This window comes from Muntiacus reevesi, chromosome 14 (assembly GCF_963930625.1).
Source record: "Muntiacus reevesi chromosome 14, mMunRee1.1, whole genome shotgun sequence".
NCBI classification, from domain to species: domain Eukaryota; kingdom Metazoa; phylum Chordata; class Mammalia; order Artiodactyla; family Cervidae; genus Muntiacus; species Muntiacus reevesi.
In genome coordinates this window covers 38,036,503-38,050,639 of record NC_089262.1, presented here as the reverse complement: position 1 = coordinate 38,050,639, position 14,137 = coordinate 38,036,503, and the positions used below count along the sequence as shown (strand labels likewise).

The 14,137-nt window shown below is 40.9% G+C and overlaps 1 protein-coding gene across 6 annotated transcripts in view; it reads right to left on the bottom strand.

The window, feature by feature from the left end:
* Positions 1-14,137, bottom strand: part of NNT (nicotinamide nucleotide transhydrogenase) — an 86,666-nt gene that overhangs the window by 45,065 nt on the left and 27,464 nt on the right. For all 6 annotated transcript variants that reach the window (XM_065905550.1, XM_065905547.1, XM_065905546.1 and 3 more), the window contains exon 8: positions 62-195. In XM_065905550.1, the coding sequence (XP_065761622.1) occupies positions 62-195 (134 nt within the window). The remainder of the gene's footprint in view (positions 1-61; positions 196-14,137) is intronic.

Below are 14,137 nucleotides of genomic sequence, written 5' to 3'. Positions count from 1 at the left end.
TCTCACAAATCACTAAAGATGAAGGATCAGGATCATAGCAAGAGGAAGCTCTGAGCTATACCTTATGAACATAAAGTTCTCCTGGCTTGGTGGTTTCAAAGTTTCCGCCAGCCTCAGCAGCTAAATCCACAACAACTGAACCTTCCTTCATGGACTCGATCATTTCTTTATTAAACAAAATGGGAGCTTTTTTACCTAGTAAAACCAAAGAAAACAGAAAACAGTATAAAGCACATGGTGAGTTTTTAAAACTCTATATTCTAATGATTATGGTAGTCTCTGAGTACTCACAAATTGAACCCTTTCAAGAAACCCCTTAAAGCTCATAAAAAAGATAAGATTGGTCACCTAAGGAAGAAATGGGATGAGCATGAGCCACAAAGCCAGTGGGCAGGAAGGAGCCACTGAACCAGCAAACAACACTTGCCATCTGCTAACCACAGAAACCTCAACTAGCCCTGCTCCTCCCAGCTGGTTTACACCCAGCTCCACTCATGGAAAAAGAAAAAATCAACATTTTGCCTGTTTTTTGTAAATGCATAATAAATAAGCTAGTAAGGAAACTGTGTGCATGCAAATTGGACAATTCATAAACATCACAAATGTCAAGGGAATATTCAGTAGTAATCTATGAATTCCAACATAGTTAGCATTTCCAGTCATCTTAACCAATGTCACCAGGTTTTCCCACACATTTATTGTGCTGTGTGTGCCAAGTCGCCTCAGTCAGGTCCAACTCTTTGTGACGCCATGGACTGTAGCCCGCCAGGCTCCTCTGTCCAAGGGGTTTCTCCAGGCAAGTATGTTGGAGTGGGTTGCCATGCCCTCCTCCAGGGGATCTTCCCAACCCAAGGACTGAACCCGTGTCTCTTTCTTTACTACTAGCACCACTTGGGAACTTTAATACAGGATAACTTCAAGGAGAGACATAGGAGTACCATGATATGGAAATGATAGAATACCAAAACTCCAAAAAATCTTAGAAATCACCCATACATTTTTATTCCCAGTCAACAACTATTTACTCTGTACCTCTGTTGAGTCGAGTTCTGTGCCTAGTGCTGGGAATTTACTGGTAGAAAAACAGAAAAGATTGCTTTTCTCATGGAGCATACTCTTTACAAGACATTTCACATTTTAAATCATATACTAATTCTTACATAGAGGATAAAGCACTGAACACAAGGGCTTTTCAAGCTAAGATACATCAATCAGTATGTTCAACAAGGGCCCACATGGTGGGTATAATATCTTGTTCAAGTTTCACAAAACAAGGTAAATATCTAAGCCAAAAGAAAAATGGCATGAACTTGTGAGGCTGACTATCGGAAAGCAGAGAGCTAACAGGCTAATTATTTCTTCTGAAAGTTTTCAACTCTGAGTGAATTTTAGTAAAAAACACTGTCAATTTTATAAATGGAAATCAACTAAAAGTAAAATTTGCATTATAATAATCTGTTTTTCAAACTATTTGACTGGAATACACATGATTTGAAAAAGAAAAACCACCTTTCCTTGTAGCACATGTGAAAAAAAGAGTTGTAAAGATACAAGTGGGTATACCTCCTTTCTCAATGCAAACTTAATACTTAAAAGATGAAGCCCAACTCCTACGTCTCCCTATGACTGAAGGCCTTTCTCCCCCAGTTGAAGCACTCTGCCTAGCATTCCTTCTCATTACTGCTCCACTGGACCTTCTGCTCCAACCATACTGGTTTGTTGTGGAAGATCTAGGGCTCTCTTCTGAGTCCCCGTGGAAAGGAGCAGGAATGAGGAGGTCTTTGCTTCCCTGATAGCTCAGTTGGTAAAGAATCCACCTGCAATGCAGGAGACCCTGGTTTGGTCCCTGGGTTGGGAAGATCCCCTGGAGAAGGGAAAGGCTACCCATTCCAGTATTCTGGCCTGGAGAAGTCCATGGGGTCGCAAAGATTCGGGCACGACTGAGCAAATTTCACTTCACTTTCCCAAAGACAACTTCCAGAAGTCCTGGTAGCTTCACTACTTCTCAAAATTCTCTAGAATTTTGCATTCCTTTCCTCTAGTCTCCCACAATACAGTCCAACAAAGGCACCCTCAATATTTTAACCTTTACTAGAGCATGGGAATTTGGGGATGCAAACCACACACATCTGAGGACTCCCCAAAATAAAAGTCATGCTGCTTAGTTCTGCAGTTATTTAAAGCTATGGGTGATAGAGTTGCTTCCACATAAAGGAGCAAATTTAAAGGGCTAAATTTGACTGTCATCACTACCCACCTCTGGTGCCTCATCTCTACTGTGCCTCATCTCTACTAAGCTTCATCTAATAGAACATTATCCCTATTAACCAGATTCACGTTTGTCACAGTTTTCCCTCCGACCTCTCTTGTGCCCTCTGGTCTTAGGTTGACATGCCTTAAACAATTCTTTTGGCTATAACTAATTTAGATACACGTCTACCCCCTTTGACTTCTAACTGCACCAACTTTACAAACATCAACTTCACAAATTTGATCTGGCATCTAACTAATGTCTCCTGCTCCCAAAATTCTGAATTCCTTCTTCCTTCTGAGTTAACTATAGCTATAGCTCAGACCCTGGATCTGTAATGCTGCCCACTTAATAAGATGTCAAGTGGCCAAAACCATTTAGGCTCCCTAGAAAATATCTAACGTACCACCTATTTCTCTTCTTCAATTTTACTTATTCAACCTACACAAAGCAATTCTGCAGTGGCTCACACATACATATATTTGCGCTGCCACAGAGATAACAGGTGTACTGGCCGTATTATCACTCTGAAATTCAATCTCTTTGAAAGAACAGCATTTTCTTTCACATAAAATATTTTATTTAGTATATAGCCAAATAATGGGAAGGTAAGTCAAAAAAATATATTTAAAGTCATAGAGAAATGTTTAAAAAACATGGAATTATTACAAGTAAAAAGTACACAACAAAACAGTATGCATAGGATGCTCCCATTTAGTAAAAAAATAAAATTATACACATATATATGAATGTTTCAAGCATACACACACACACACACACACACACAAAATACTACAAATACTATAAAGTTTCTGGGCTTCTCTGGTAGCTCAGCTGGTAAAGAATTTGCCTGCAATGCGGGAGACCCCAGTTTGATTCCTGGGTCAGGAAGATCCCCTGGAGTAGGGACAGGTTACCCACTCCAGTATTCTTGGGCTTCCCTGGTGGCTCAGACGTGGGCCGCAATGTGGGAGACCTGGGTTGGATCCTTGGGCTGGGAAGGTCCCCTGGAGGAGGGCATGGCAACCCACTCGAGTCCTGCCTGGAGAATCCCATGGGCAGAGGAGCCTGGCTGGCTGTAGTCCACGGGGCCACAGAGTCAGACCCCACTGAGGGACTAAGGAGACAGGCATATGGTTCCTAGCACATTTTATAGAGTATATTTAACAGTATCAGGATATCTTTGAGTGGTAAGACTAATTAATTTTCTTCTTTATGCTTTTTCTTATCTCCCAAGTTTTCTAGAAGAGCTTGCTTTAATGTTATTGCTTTAAAAATTCAATAAGGACTACAGGGAATACAATGGTGAATGTAACAGTGCAGCTGCCTTTAAGAACTCACATGTGGACTAATTTTTTGAAAATTCTGAAAAGTGCAGAAACGCAAATTAAAAACAGAAGGGAAAAACAGAGCCAAAAGAGGAGCAGAGTAGTACATAAAAATTCCAAATGAGCAAATCCTCAAAAGATTAGGTCAAGAGAGGGAAAGACTGAGAAGGAAATTTCAAAATACTATCTTACCCTGATGGCCTACTGTGACAAAAATGTAATAAACACTAAGTGTGGCATTACAAAATGGAAAGAACAAAAAAATAATAAGATGATTAGTTAGCTTTGCAGGAGGAAATCTACCCAAATCTAACATTTATTTCAAATTAAACTCTGAACTCTATAGGTCAGAATTAATTATAAAAGAATCACCCCACAAAGAGAAGAAAAGATATCCTTGGCAAATCTCTCTCTTGTCTTTAGACTGAAAAGTACTTCTTAAATTTCAGCAATGGGAAAAATTACAAAGGAAAACATCAAGAAATTTAAATGTGAAAAGGCATATATTACTATCCTCAGGAGAACATAAACATGACAAAAAATCAATACAATAAAAAGTTCACGGAAATTCAAATAGAAACAAAACACTACACTAAGATCCTAATAGACAAATGATCAGCAAATGCAAATGGTTAATTCAAAGAGAAAGGATAACAAGCCAATGAAAACAGCTCACCCTCAGTAAGAACCAAAGAAATGTGACAACAGACATATATACATAATACCATGTGTAAAATAGATAGCTAGTTGGAAGCCCCCATATGGCACAGAAGCTCAGCTGGGTGCTTCGTGATGACCTAAAGGGGCAGGATGGGGGGTGGGGTGGGAGGGAGGCTCAAGAGAGAAGGCATAAATGTGCACATATAATTGATTTATGTTGCTGCATAGCTGGAACTAACACAACATTGTAAAGCAATTATAATCCAATTTAATAGATAACATATTAAAAAAAGAAAGAAATTTGAGTATAAAGAATGAGATACATTTTTGCCCTCAAATTGAAAGATTCAACAAAATCTTGAATACTGCTGAAATGAAACAATTAATTGGACAATCTCCTGATGAGATTATGAACTACATAATCTTTCAGGAAAGCATAATTTATTAAGTGTTTACCAAATCGCCAGAAATACTAATATTCATCTACTAATTCTACTTCCAAGATTTGGTTAATCCTGGGGAAATAACTGAAAATACAGATATAGGAATAAAGTAGAAAAAAATGTTAGTATACCATTTTTAATTGACAAAAACTGGAAATACACAAAAAGCTTAACTTTGGGAGAACAGTTAAATAAAATACAGTACATTCAAACAAGAAAATTCTAACAAAACCATTAAAATATATTTATGGGGAGTTCTTAATGACTTATTATATTAAGGGGGAAACTTAAAATAGTATTTAGTGGGGTAAGTAAGAAAGCTATTTTATCTGCATCTAATGTGATAAAAATGCATGGGAAAAAGGCTGAAACGAAATAGTAAAATGTTAATAGTATTTTTCACTGAGTAGAAGGACCACAAATGACCTTTATTTTCTACCTTGTACTCTACTGCATTTCCAACAAAAGTCACACACTATTTTTATAAATATAAATAAACAAAGCATAATCACAACCAGTTTCCCCTTTAAGTAGAGGACAGAGATTAAAGAGCTGTACTAGAAGAATTAAAATAACTAAGAAATACCCTTACCCAGTCTGTTTACTTACCAACAGAAAACACTTCACTCAAAATCCTCTGCCCTCCCTGCTATAGCAAAGGAAGCTACAGTTAGGAAAGCCTTTCAAAGAGTGAATCCAAATTCTTACACAGGGAGACAGAATCATAACTAAGAATGGATAACAAACAGGAAGATGCACATAGATTTTTTTTTTTAATATAACATGCTGCTGCTAAGTCACTTCAGTCGTGTCTGACTCTGTGCGACCCCATAGACGGCCGCCCACCAGGTTCCGCCGTCCCTGGGATTCTCCAGGCAAGAACACTGGAGTGGGTTGCTATTTCCTTCTCCAATGCATGAAAGGGGAAAGGGAAAGTGAAGTCGCTCAGTCGTGTCCGACTCTTCGAGACCCCATGGACTGCAGCTCACCAGGCTCCTCTGTCCATGGGATTTTCCAGGCAAGAGTGCTGGAGTGGGTTGCCATTGCCTTCTCCGTTATATAACATAGAAAAGAATAAATCCAACATTTAGAGATGTCCCATAATACCCCAGTGACAGATCCTAGACACATGGATAAAAGATCAAATGAGCATATCAGATGTTTCAGGACAGGACTGTATAAAAGGAGGCAGAAAGGTTAATAAAAGGAGGCAGATACAAGGGGGGTTTTTTAGAGGCACACTTGGGCTTGCCCCTTTTGACTGCTCATTTCTGTTGATTTTATCATTTATTTGCAGAAGATGAGAAACACAAAAAGGTCAAAACTTACATCTCTTCAACCCACCACCCGCCAAGAAAAGAATCACTATGATTGAAAAAACTCAACAAGGAGAAAAACATATTAATCTATTTCCTGACAGAAGACAAACTGTGGGTAGAGGTCTGGAAAGATGTCCAACTTCATGAGCTATTCCTGGGTTCCTTCTGGTGCATGGACATTAAGTCCCTGGTAAGATTACTCAGTTCCCTCCCAGTTGGGAGTTTACTTCCATACTTTTGCCAAGACAGTCGTAGGACATCATGCACTCATGGTCATCATTCAAGTATTCATCTATTCACTGACTCAAGTAATACCCATTCAGTGCCTACCATGTACAGGCTAAGGGGGAAGGAAAGCTGTACTTATAGCTCTGAGGTCTAACAGTTTAGGACTGAAGGAGGTTGCATTCAAAGATTAGGGAACATTTTTATTAGGAGAATAACTGAGATATTTATAACACTCATCTAAAAATTTTAATTACAGAGTTTCCTAACTGGATGGCCATCATTTGGGGTAAGTAGAGGTGCCATGGTCTTCCCTGGTAGCTCAGTGGCAATGAACCTGCCTGCCAATGCAGGAGACAGGGGTTCAATCCCTGGATCAGGAAGATCTCCTGGAGAAGGAAATGACAACCCACTCCAGTATTCTTGCCTGGGAAATTCCATGGACAGAGAAGTCTGGTAGGCTACAGTCCATGGGGTCACAAAAGAGTCAGAACGACTTAGTGACTAAACAATAACAACAGACAGAGGTGCCATAGATTAATACAAGGTATTCATGAACCTCTGTGCACGCAGAACTGACTGCAGGCTGAAAACACGCCTCACATATGTGCATTGTTTCTTGACATGTGCCTATATGGCAGTGCGTCACAAATATTTATTCTGAAATGTGACTGAATTAATGGTAGCTTTTCATACTCTTGTGTCTTCTTATTAAACAAATACCAAGATGCATTTGTTAAAGAGGCAAATTCAAAAACTTCTAGAAAAGATTGCATGCTAAGTCGCTTGTGTCCGACTCTTTGCAACCTTATGGACTGCAGCCCTCCAGGCTCCTCTGTCCATGGATTTTCCAGGCAAGAATGCTGGAGTGGGTACCCGTGCCCTCCTCCAGGGGATCTTCCCAACCCAGGGATCAAACCCATGTCTCTTAAGTGTCCTGCACTGGCGCCACCTGGGTTTCTAAAAATAGCTTTAACAACTTACTGCTATGTGGCAAAAGAAAATGCCATTGGCCTCTACAACACTAAATTCAAATAGAGAGACTTAGCTTAAACTAAAACCAACGGCTGAAGCTTTACTGGAAAGTTCTACAAAATGTTATCCCTCTCTGAGTAAATCAGATCTAACATGATCATCTGAAATAATGAATTTTTAGATTCTGTCTTAGAGGGAAAAGAGTCAAGCCCTCACAGACAACTTTAATAACACCCAAAAAAAAAGAAGAAGAAAATTCAGAGGAAACCACTAAAAATATTACAAACAACAAGACACCAAGATGAAAAAGGCTTACCACAAAGTTTTATAATAATTCCAAAGAACATTTAGCATTATTTACTGGAATTATTCAATGGCATTTAATCAGATGGGGAAATTCCTAACTTCCTGGCCTGTAAGGCATCAAATTAAGCAGGCTCAAGAAAAACTTTCTGCTTTAACAAGAACATAGCATGTTTAACAACATAGTAACAAAGAGATTAACGATATAATTTATTAAATATATTTATCCAAACCAAAACAGATTTCTTGTGAACAAGTACTATAAACACAAGGATAATTTTAATGTAACACACTGCTATACGGACTACATGCAAAACAGAGCATGTAAAGATGTTCTGAACTGTAGTATTTAAGCATTAAGGAGTATCATTCAAGAACATAATTTTACATTGAGCACTGGTGTTTATCCAGCATCCTCTAGTCACTACACTGACATTCATTTTCTCAACATAGTCCATGAGCTTTAAGGAGAAATGACCTGAAACTACTCCAAAGGCAGGCCTGGCTGGTCCAAGGATAACTTATTGATGACCTGTTCAGAAATCCAGGTGTAAGCTGAGGGGCCCAGCCTACACTGATTGGTTCAAAAGTGGTGATGTTGGGACTTTTTTGGTGGCTAAGACTCTGAGCTCCCAACGCAGGGGGCACAGGTTCGATCCCCCGTCAGGGAACTAGATCCAACATGCTCCAGCTAAGACCCAGATAAATAAGTAAAAATAAATTTTTTAAAAAGTGAAGACATTACCGAATCAAAGTAAATAAGAATGAGGGAAAGTGCGCTAAGGGCTTCTGAGAAAGAAGTTTCCCTGCTGTTCAAGAGGAAGCCGTCAGATGTGGCTCGCCTTGTCCTCCGGTGGAGTAGCGTGCTGTGCGCGCTGAGGCCCGACGCTGCTCCTGCCTCTGCCCCCGAGGCTGAAACCAACCAGAGGGGGCCGCGCTGAGAGGAGAAGGGGCCCCGCAGGGTTCCCCGGAGCACACCTCTCCAGTTACGACTGGGCTTTCTTCCATTACAAGTGACAAGTGAAAGTCACTCAGTCACGTCCAACTCTTTGTGACCCCATGGGCTGTAGTCAGGGGAAGTCTCCAGGCCAGAATACTGGAGTGGGTAGCCTTTCCCTTCTCCAGGGGATCTTCCCAACCCAGGAATAGAACTGAGATCTCCCACACTGCAGGCTGATTCTTTCCAGCTGAGCCACAAAGGAAGCCCAATTTTTTCAGTTAGGAGACCCAACAAATCTCCTTTCTGGTTTAAGGCAGATTGTGCTGGAACCTCTGCTTCTGGCAGTCAAAGGCATTCTAACTTATACACACCAAAGGCTCTTTTGGAATTTCAAAATCATAGGTGGGGTTCAAATAGTGAGTCTTAAAATGTAAAAATGTTACAGATCAGGACAAAAGGCTTTTTATACAAATATATGTATACATAAAGAAGAAAGAGATCATTGGTTATGTAATAGATTGGATGTCGCAGAAAACTGAACATTTTTGATCCATTGATCTAATGAGTCTCTGATTCTGCCAAGTGTGGTAGACAGAGCAACACAACAGATCCAAACCCCGCTCCCCACCCCCCCACCGCCGCCCCACCTCTGTTATCACTGGAGAGGCTACAGATCGCTGTGTTTGTGGACAGAAAAAGATCCTGAGAGTGAATGTGCTAGTCGCTCAGTCGTGTCCGACTCTTTGCAACCCCATGGGCTATAGCCCTCCAGGCTCCTCTACCATGGGATTCTCCAGGCAAGAGCACTGGAGTAGGTTGCCATGCCCTCTTCCAGAGGATCTTCCTGACCCATCGGCGTCTCCCACATTGCATGCAGAGTTTTTACCATCTGAGCTACCAAGGAGTACGGAACAATCCTGACCTAAGCTCAAATAGTCAAGTAGAGTACGTTGCATGTCACTGCTATTCTTGGACCTAGACAAAAATTTTCTCTGCCTAATTAATTACTTGTATAAGGAACCAAACAGAAAGTCAGGCTGGCAAAAATTTGACTTTTATGAATTGGATGCCTCAAGATATTTCTAGATGTAACACCTAGTAAAAATGATAAGTCAATAGCATATTTTAGCAGATTAGAGAAACCCCTAAAGATTTATTTAAGGAAGAAACCTAAAAACAAGCCTTTACCCAATAATTAGAGAACACACTTAAAAAATTTTTTCCAGGATTATCTTAATAATTTACCTGTTATAGCTATAAAATTCTGTATAGATAAAAATTAAAATTAATCAAGGCTTCACCATGGAATCACAATCTATGGGAATTCTCAAGAAAAGGAAAACAACCTACCAAACTTAAAACGGTAACATAAAAAGGAAACATATATTATATAACATACATGTAAATATATATTACATTAAGCAATAGTTAGTTGCATAGTCGTGTCCGACTCTTTGCAATCCCATGAACTGTAGCCTGCCCGGCTCCTCTGTCCATGGAATTCTCCAGGAAAGAGTACTGGAGTGGGTTGCCATTCCCTTCTCCTGGGGATCTTTCCCACCCAGGGATGAATGTCTCCTGCACTGGCAAGCAGGTTCTTTACCACTAGCACTACCTGGGAAGCTCATTTAGGTGTACATTAGCTACCAAAATCCCTAAAAAGATTAATGAATATTTATTATACACTTATTCATAAAACAATTAGAAAGTTATTTTTAATAGAAATAATACTGTTTATTTTCTTTTCCATGTCAGAAAACTTAGAATGAGATTGACGAAAAAGCCTTAATGAAACGAGTATCTTCAGAAAAGTCAGATGAAAAGCAGGTTAAGTTACGGTTTTCCACAGTGAAATCCATGCTAGATTGCCATCTAAAGGCAATGGTTTTGTAACTTCATGAGTTATGTCCATAAGCTTGAAGATTTCAGAGACTCTCTCTGACATACCACGAAATGCTCAAGAATGTCCAGACTTTCTACTGCAAAATTCAATGAGCTGTTCAGTCTGGGTATCATCTGCAAGACAAGCATCACCAATGGAAGAAAGGAGATTATGCTAATACTCTACATGCCAGGCCCTATGCTGGGCTTTTTCCCTTAACAAGTCCTCAAAACAGCTCTGAAAGACAAAAATGTTTACCTCCTTTTCAGAGATGAGGAATCTGAAGTTAAGAGAGACACATCAGCTGTTAAGTAGTAGAACTAGAATGCGAATCTACTCTGTCTGGTTCTAAATCCATGATCTGATCGCCAATGAATGGATTAAGCATAAGCAGTTATAAGGGACGTGTCCCCAGTGGCTCAGTGGTAAATAATCCGTCTGCAATGCAGGAGATGCAGGTTAGATCCCTGGGTCAGGAAGATCCCCTGGAAAAGGAAATGGCACCCCACTTCAGTACTCTTGCCTGGAAAATTCCATGGGCAGAGGAGTCTGATGGGCTACAGTCCATAGGGTCGCAAAGAGTCGGACACAGCAGAAGTGACTGAACACACACACAGTACAGGGGAAGAGGAAAGCAGCTTTTAGCTCCTCACCAAAATCCACATTTGCTATGGGCTGAATTGTGTCCCCAGAAAAATTCATATGTTGAAGTCCTAACCCACAGTAACTCAGAATATGACTATATTTGGACATAGAATCTTTAAAGAGATGAGTACATTAAATGAGGCCATCAGGGTGGGCTCCAGTGCAATGACTGGTATCCTTAAAACAAGAGAAAATGAGGACACACACACACACAAAAAAGACACCAAGACTACATGAGGACACAGGAGAAGAGACTCTGCATGCCCAGGAAAGAAGCCTCAGAAGAAACCAAACCTGCTGACACCTTGATCTTGGACTTCTAGGCTCCAGACAGTAAGAAAACAAATTTCTATCGTTGAAGCAACACCACCACTCCTCCCCCCAACCCTGGTCTGTGAGCTTCTGTTATGGCAGCCTTAGCAAACTACCACAATGTTCTCTTATTCCTGTGGGCACTGTTAGACTACAATTCCCACCTTCCTTCACAGTTAGGTCCGACCACGTGACTAGGTCTTTAGCAAGAGAAATGTTAACAGAGGTGGTATGTGCCACTTCTGGGCATCCCGTGCACACTCCTCCATGGCCTTTGGCTACTAGTCAGTGGAACAGAGACAGTATCTTGAGTGACTTTCAGAGCCTCATCACCATGATGGTGATACTGTCATACTTGAATCCCAGAGGACTGCAAGGATAGCTGCCTTCCGATGTGTCAACCACCCTATTACTGTTAACTGAGCAGGAAATAAATGTCTATAATGTCTTGAGCTCTGGGGTGAATTTGTTAGGCAGCTAGACCACCCTAACTAATACTGAGACACAGGAAGGAAGGAAGAACAGAAATGCACAAGGTGGAAGGTGCTGGTTGTAGCTCTAACTCTATTGGGTCCTCCTCACCAGAGTAGCATCAGTCTCCCAGTTCTTTTCATCTCAAGGACTGCCAGGGAGGGGAACACGATGCTTCCCAATCTTGCAACACACTTTGGAAGAAACAGACCAAACGAGAAGATTCCATGCCATAAATCTTCCTAACGGGATATCTGTTAAATTCCACCCAGTCTCTCATTAAATTCACTCAAACATACTCTAAACAGTCAAGACTGACACATGGTGATGGAAAACTTCACAACTTTGGCATCTTCTTCTTGATGACAAGTTGTCCTGCTGTGTTGAAATTTACAAAGAGGTGTGTAGACAGCCTGTGGTTACCAACCCTTGATGTTGCAACATTTAAGTATTTCTCTCTGTCCTTCAAAATTCTCAAGACAAATGAAACTTCATACAAGTAATATTACAAAATTCCATACAATCACACAATGCATTTATTGGAGGGGAGACTGGTACATGAGTCAGGTTAGTCAATAAAAGAAAGTTAAATTATTCTTCAAAAAAAGTTGGAAATCACTGATCTGTACAGTTCTGTCCTATTGAACCACAATGCTTACAGAATGAAAAGAATAAATCTGAAAAATAAAGCTTTACTTTAGAGAATAACCTTGAGTAGTCATCGAAACAATAATATCTTTGTGGAATTTCATAAATGAAGAGTATATTGCTGAATCAATTATTCTCCTGCCTAAAAGAACAAGTTTGAAAATTACTGTGGAAAGTTACTCTTTTGTACTATATTTCTACTCTATACGAAAGACGGATTCCAACAGACAGATGGAGATCTGATGGAGAACCAGTGTTGATTTTCCAGGAGACTGTGAGAGCCCTCAGGTTTGGTCTCATATGTGTAAGGCCCTTGCATATAAAGCGAGAACATCCCCTCCCAATTCCCCAGAGTCATGCAAAACTACCACAAAGGTCCTTTGCAGGCAGATTCTTTACCACTGAGCCCCTGGGGAAGCCCAAAAATAAAAAATACTGTTACCCTAATCTTCATTGTGCCTAAAAAAGGTCCAAGCATATATGGCCTAAGCCATCATAATTTATAATCAAGCAATGAATAGCCCCCCTCCTGGCTAACAGGACACTTCTAACTCCTGAACAGATCATCCCACTGCTTCCTAAGTCTATCGTCTGAGAGGCCTAGCTAATCACCTCAAATTGCAAATATGGCAAGAGTCCTAATTTCGAAAATTTAAGAAAGTTAGTTCCTTTCTTAGTTTAAGACTAGCCTCTGCAGTATTCCTACCCAAGAGTACTCTATCTTTCCTTGGATAGCACTGGTAAAATGAAAGAGATTGTACCAACTGAGAATAGAGGAGGAACCCACGTTAGCTCAGGGACATCTGCTGAGCTACCGCTGTATACGGGGCTCCGCGGTAAGCAGAGGTAAGCCAGGCACTCTGGCGGCGCAGGGAGATGGGGCAACCGCGGGGCAGGGAGCTGAGCGCTGCTGGCGCTCGAGCCACAGGCAGATGCAACGGAAAAAGAGTGTTTACTCCAGGGTAGGGGACAGCAGAAACTATGGAGTAACCACTGAGCTCAGTAGGACTCCAAAAGGCAGAGAAGGGCAGGGACAGCATTCCCAAGAGGGGGAACAGTATGTTCAAAGCCTGAAAGTCTTTGGCCTCTTGGTGCAGATCACAGCAGCCAGCATGACTGAAATCAGGCCCAGGGAGCGTGAAATTAGTTTAACATGAGGCCCCAAGCTAAACTGGGACTAGAAACTGAAAGGCAACAAACACTTTACCAAGGGGTGCAAAATTGAGAGCACAGGGAAAGGGTGGGGGTGGAGAGAGAGGGGATGTGCTCCAATCCGGATGACTTAGACGACTTTATCTAACAATGCTGGGAACACGAGCAGTCCAAGTTACTGTCCTTATTAAACAAAATCCCAGGCTTTCTGGTGCCATTACAAAACGAGGGCAGGACCTGAGGTGGGGAAGGGGAGAACGGGAATGTCAAGTGACCCTATGACGTTCATGCTTTGTAAGCGGGTGGCCATCAGGAAAGATCCTAAATGGAGAAGGCTGTTTCCATCAGGGTGGATTTACCGTGTGCCCCATGGCACTCCTGAGTGTCTCAGGAATTTAGGCAAAATCTGCTTAAACACACAGTCAGTACTAAACCACTGCGATTCCTCCTCACCCTCCTAACTTACCAATCAGATTTTCAATCTGATTCAGTCTCTTCCTGATTAAACATTACAAGTCTATGAAGAGTCTCTCTAGATATTTTTTAATGATGACCCTAAAGGTCACAAAAGGTTGGAAGCACT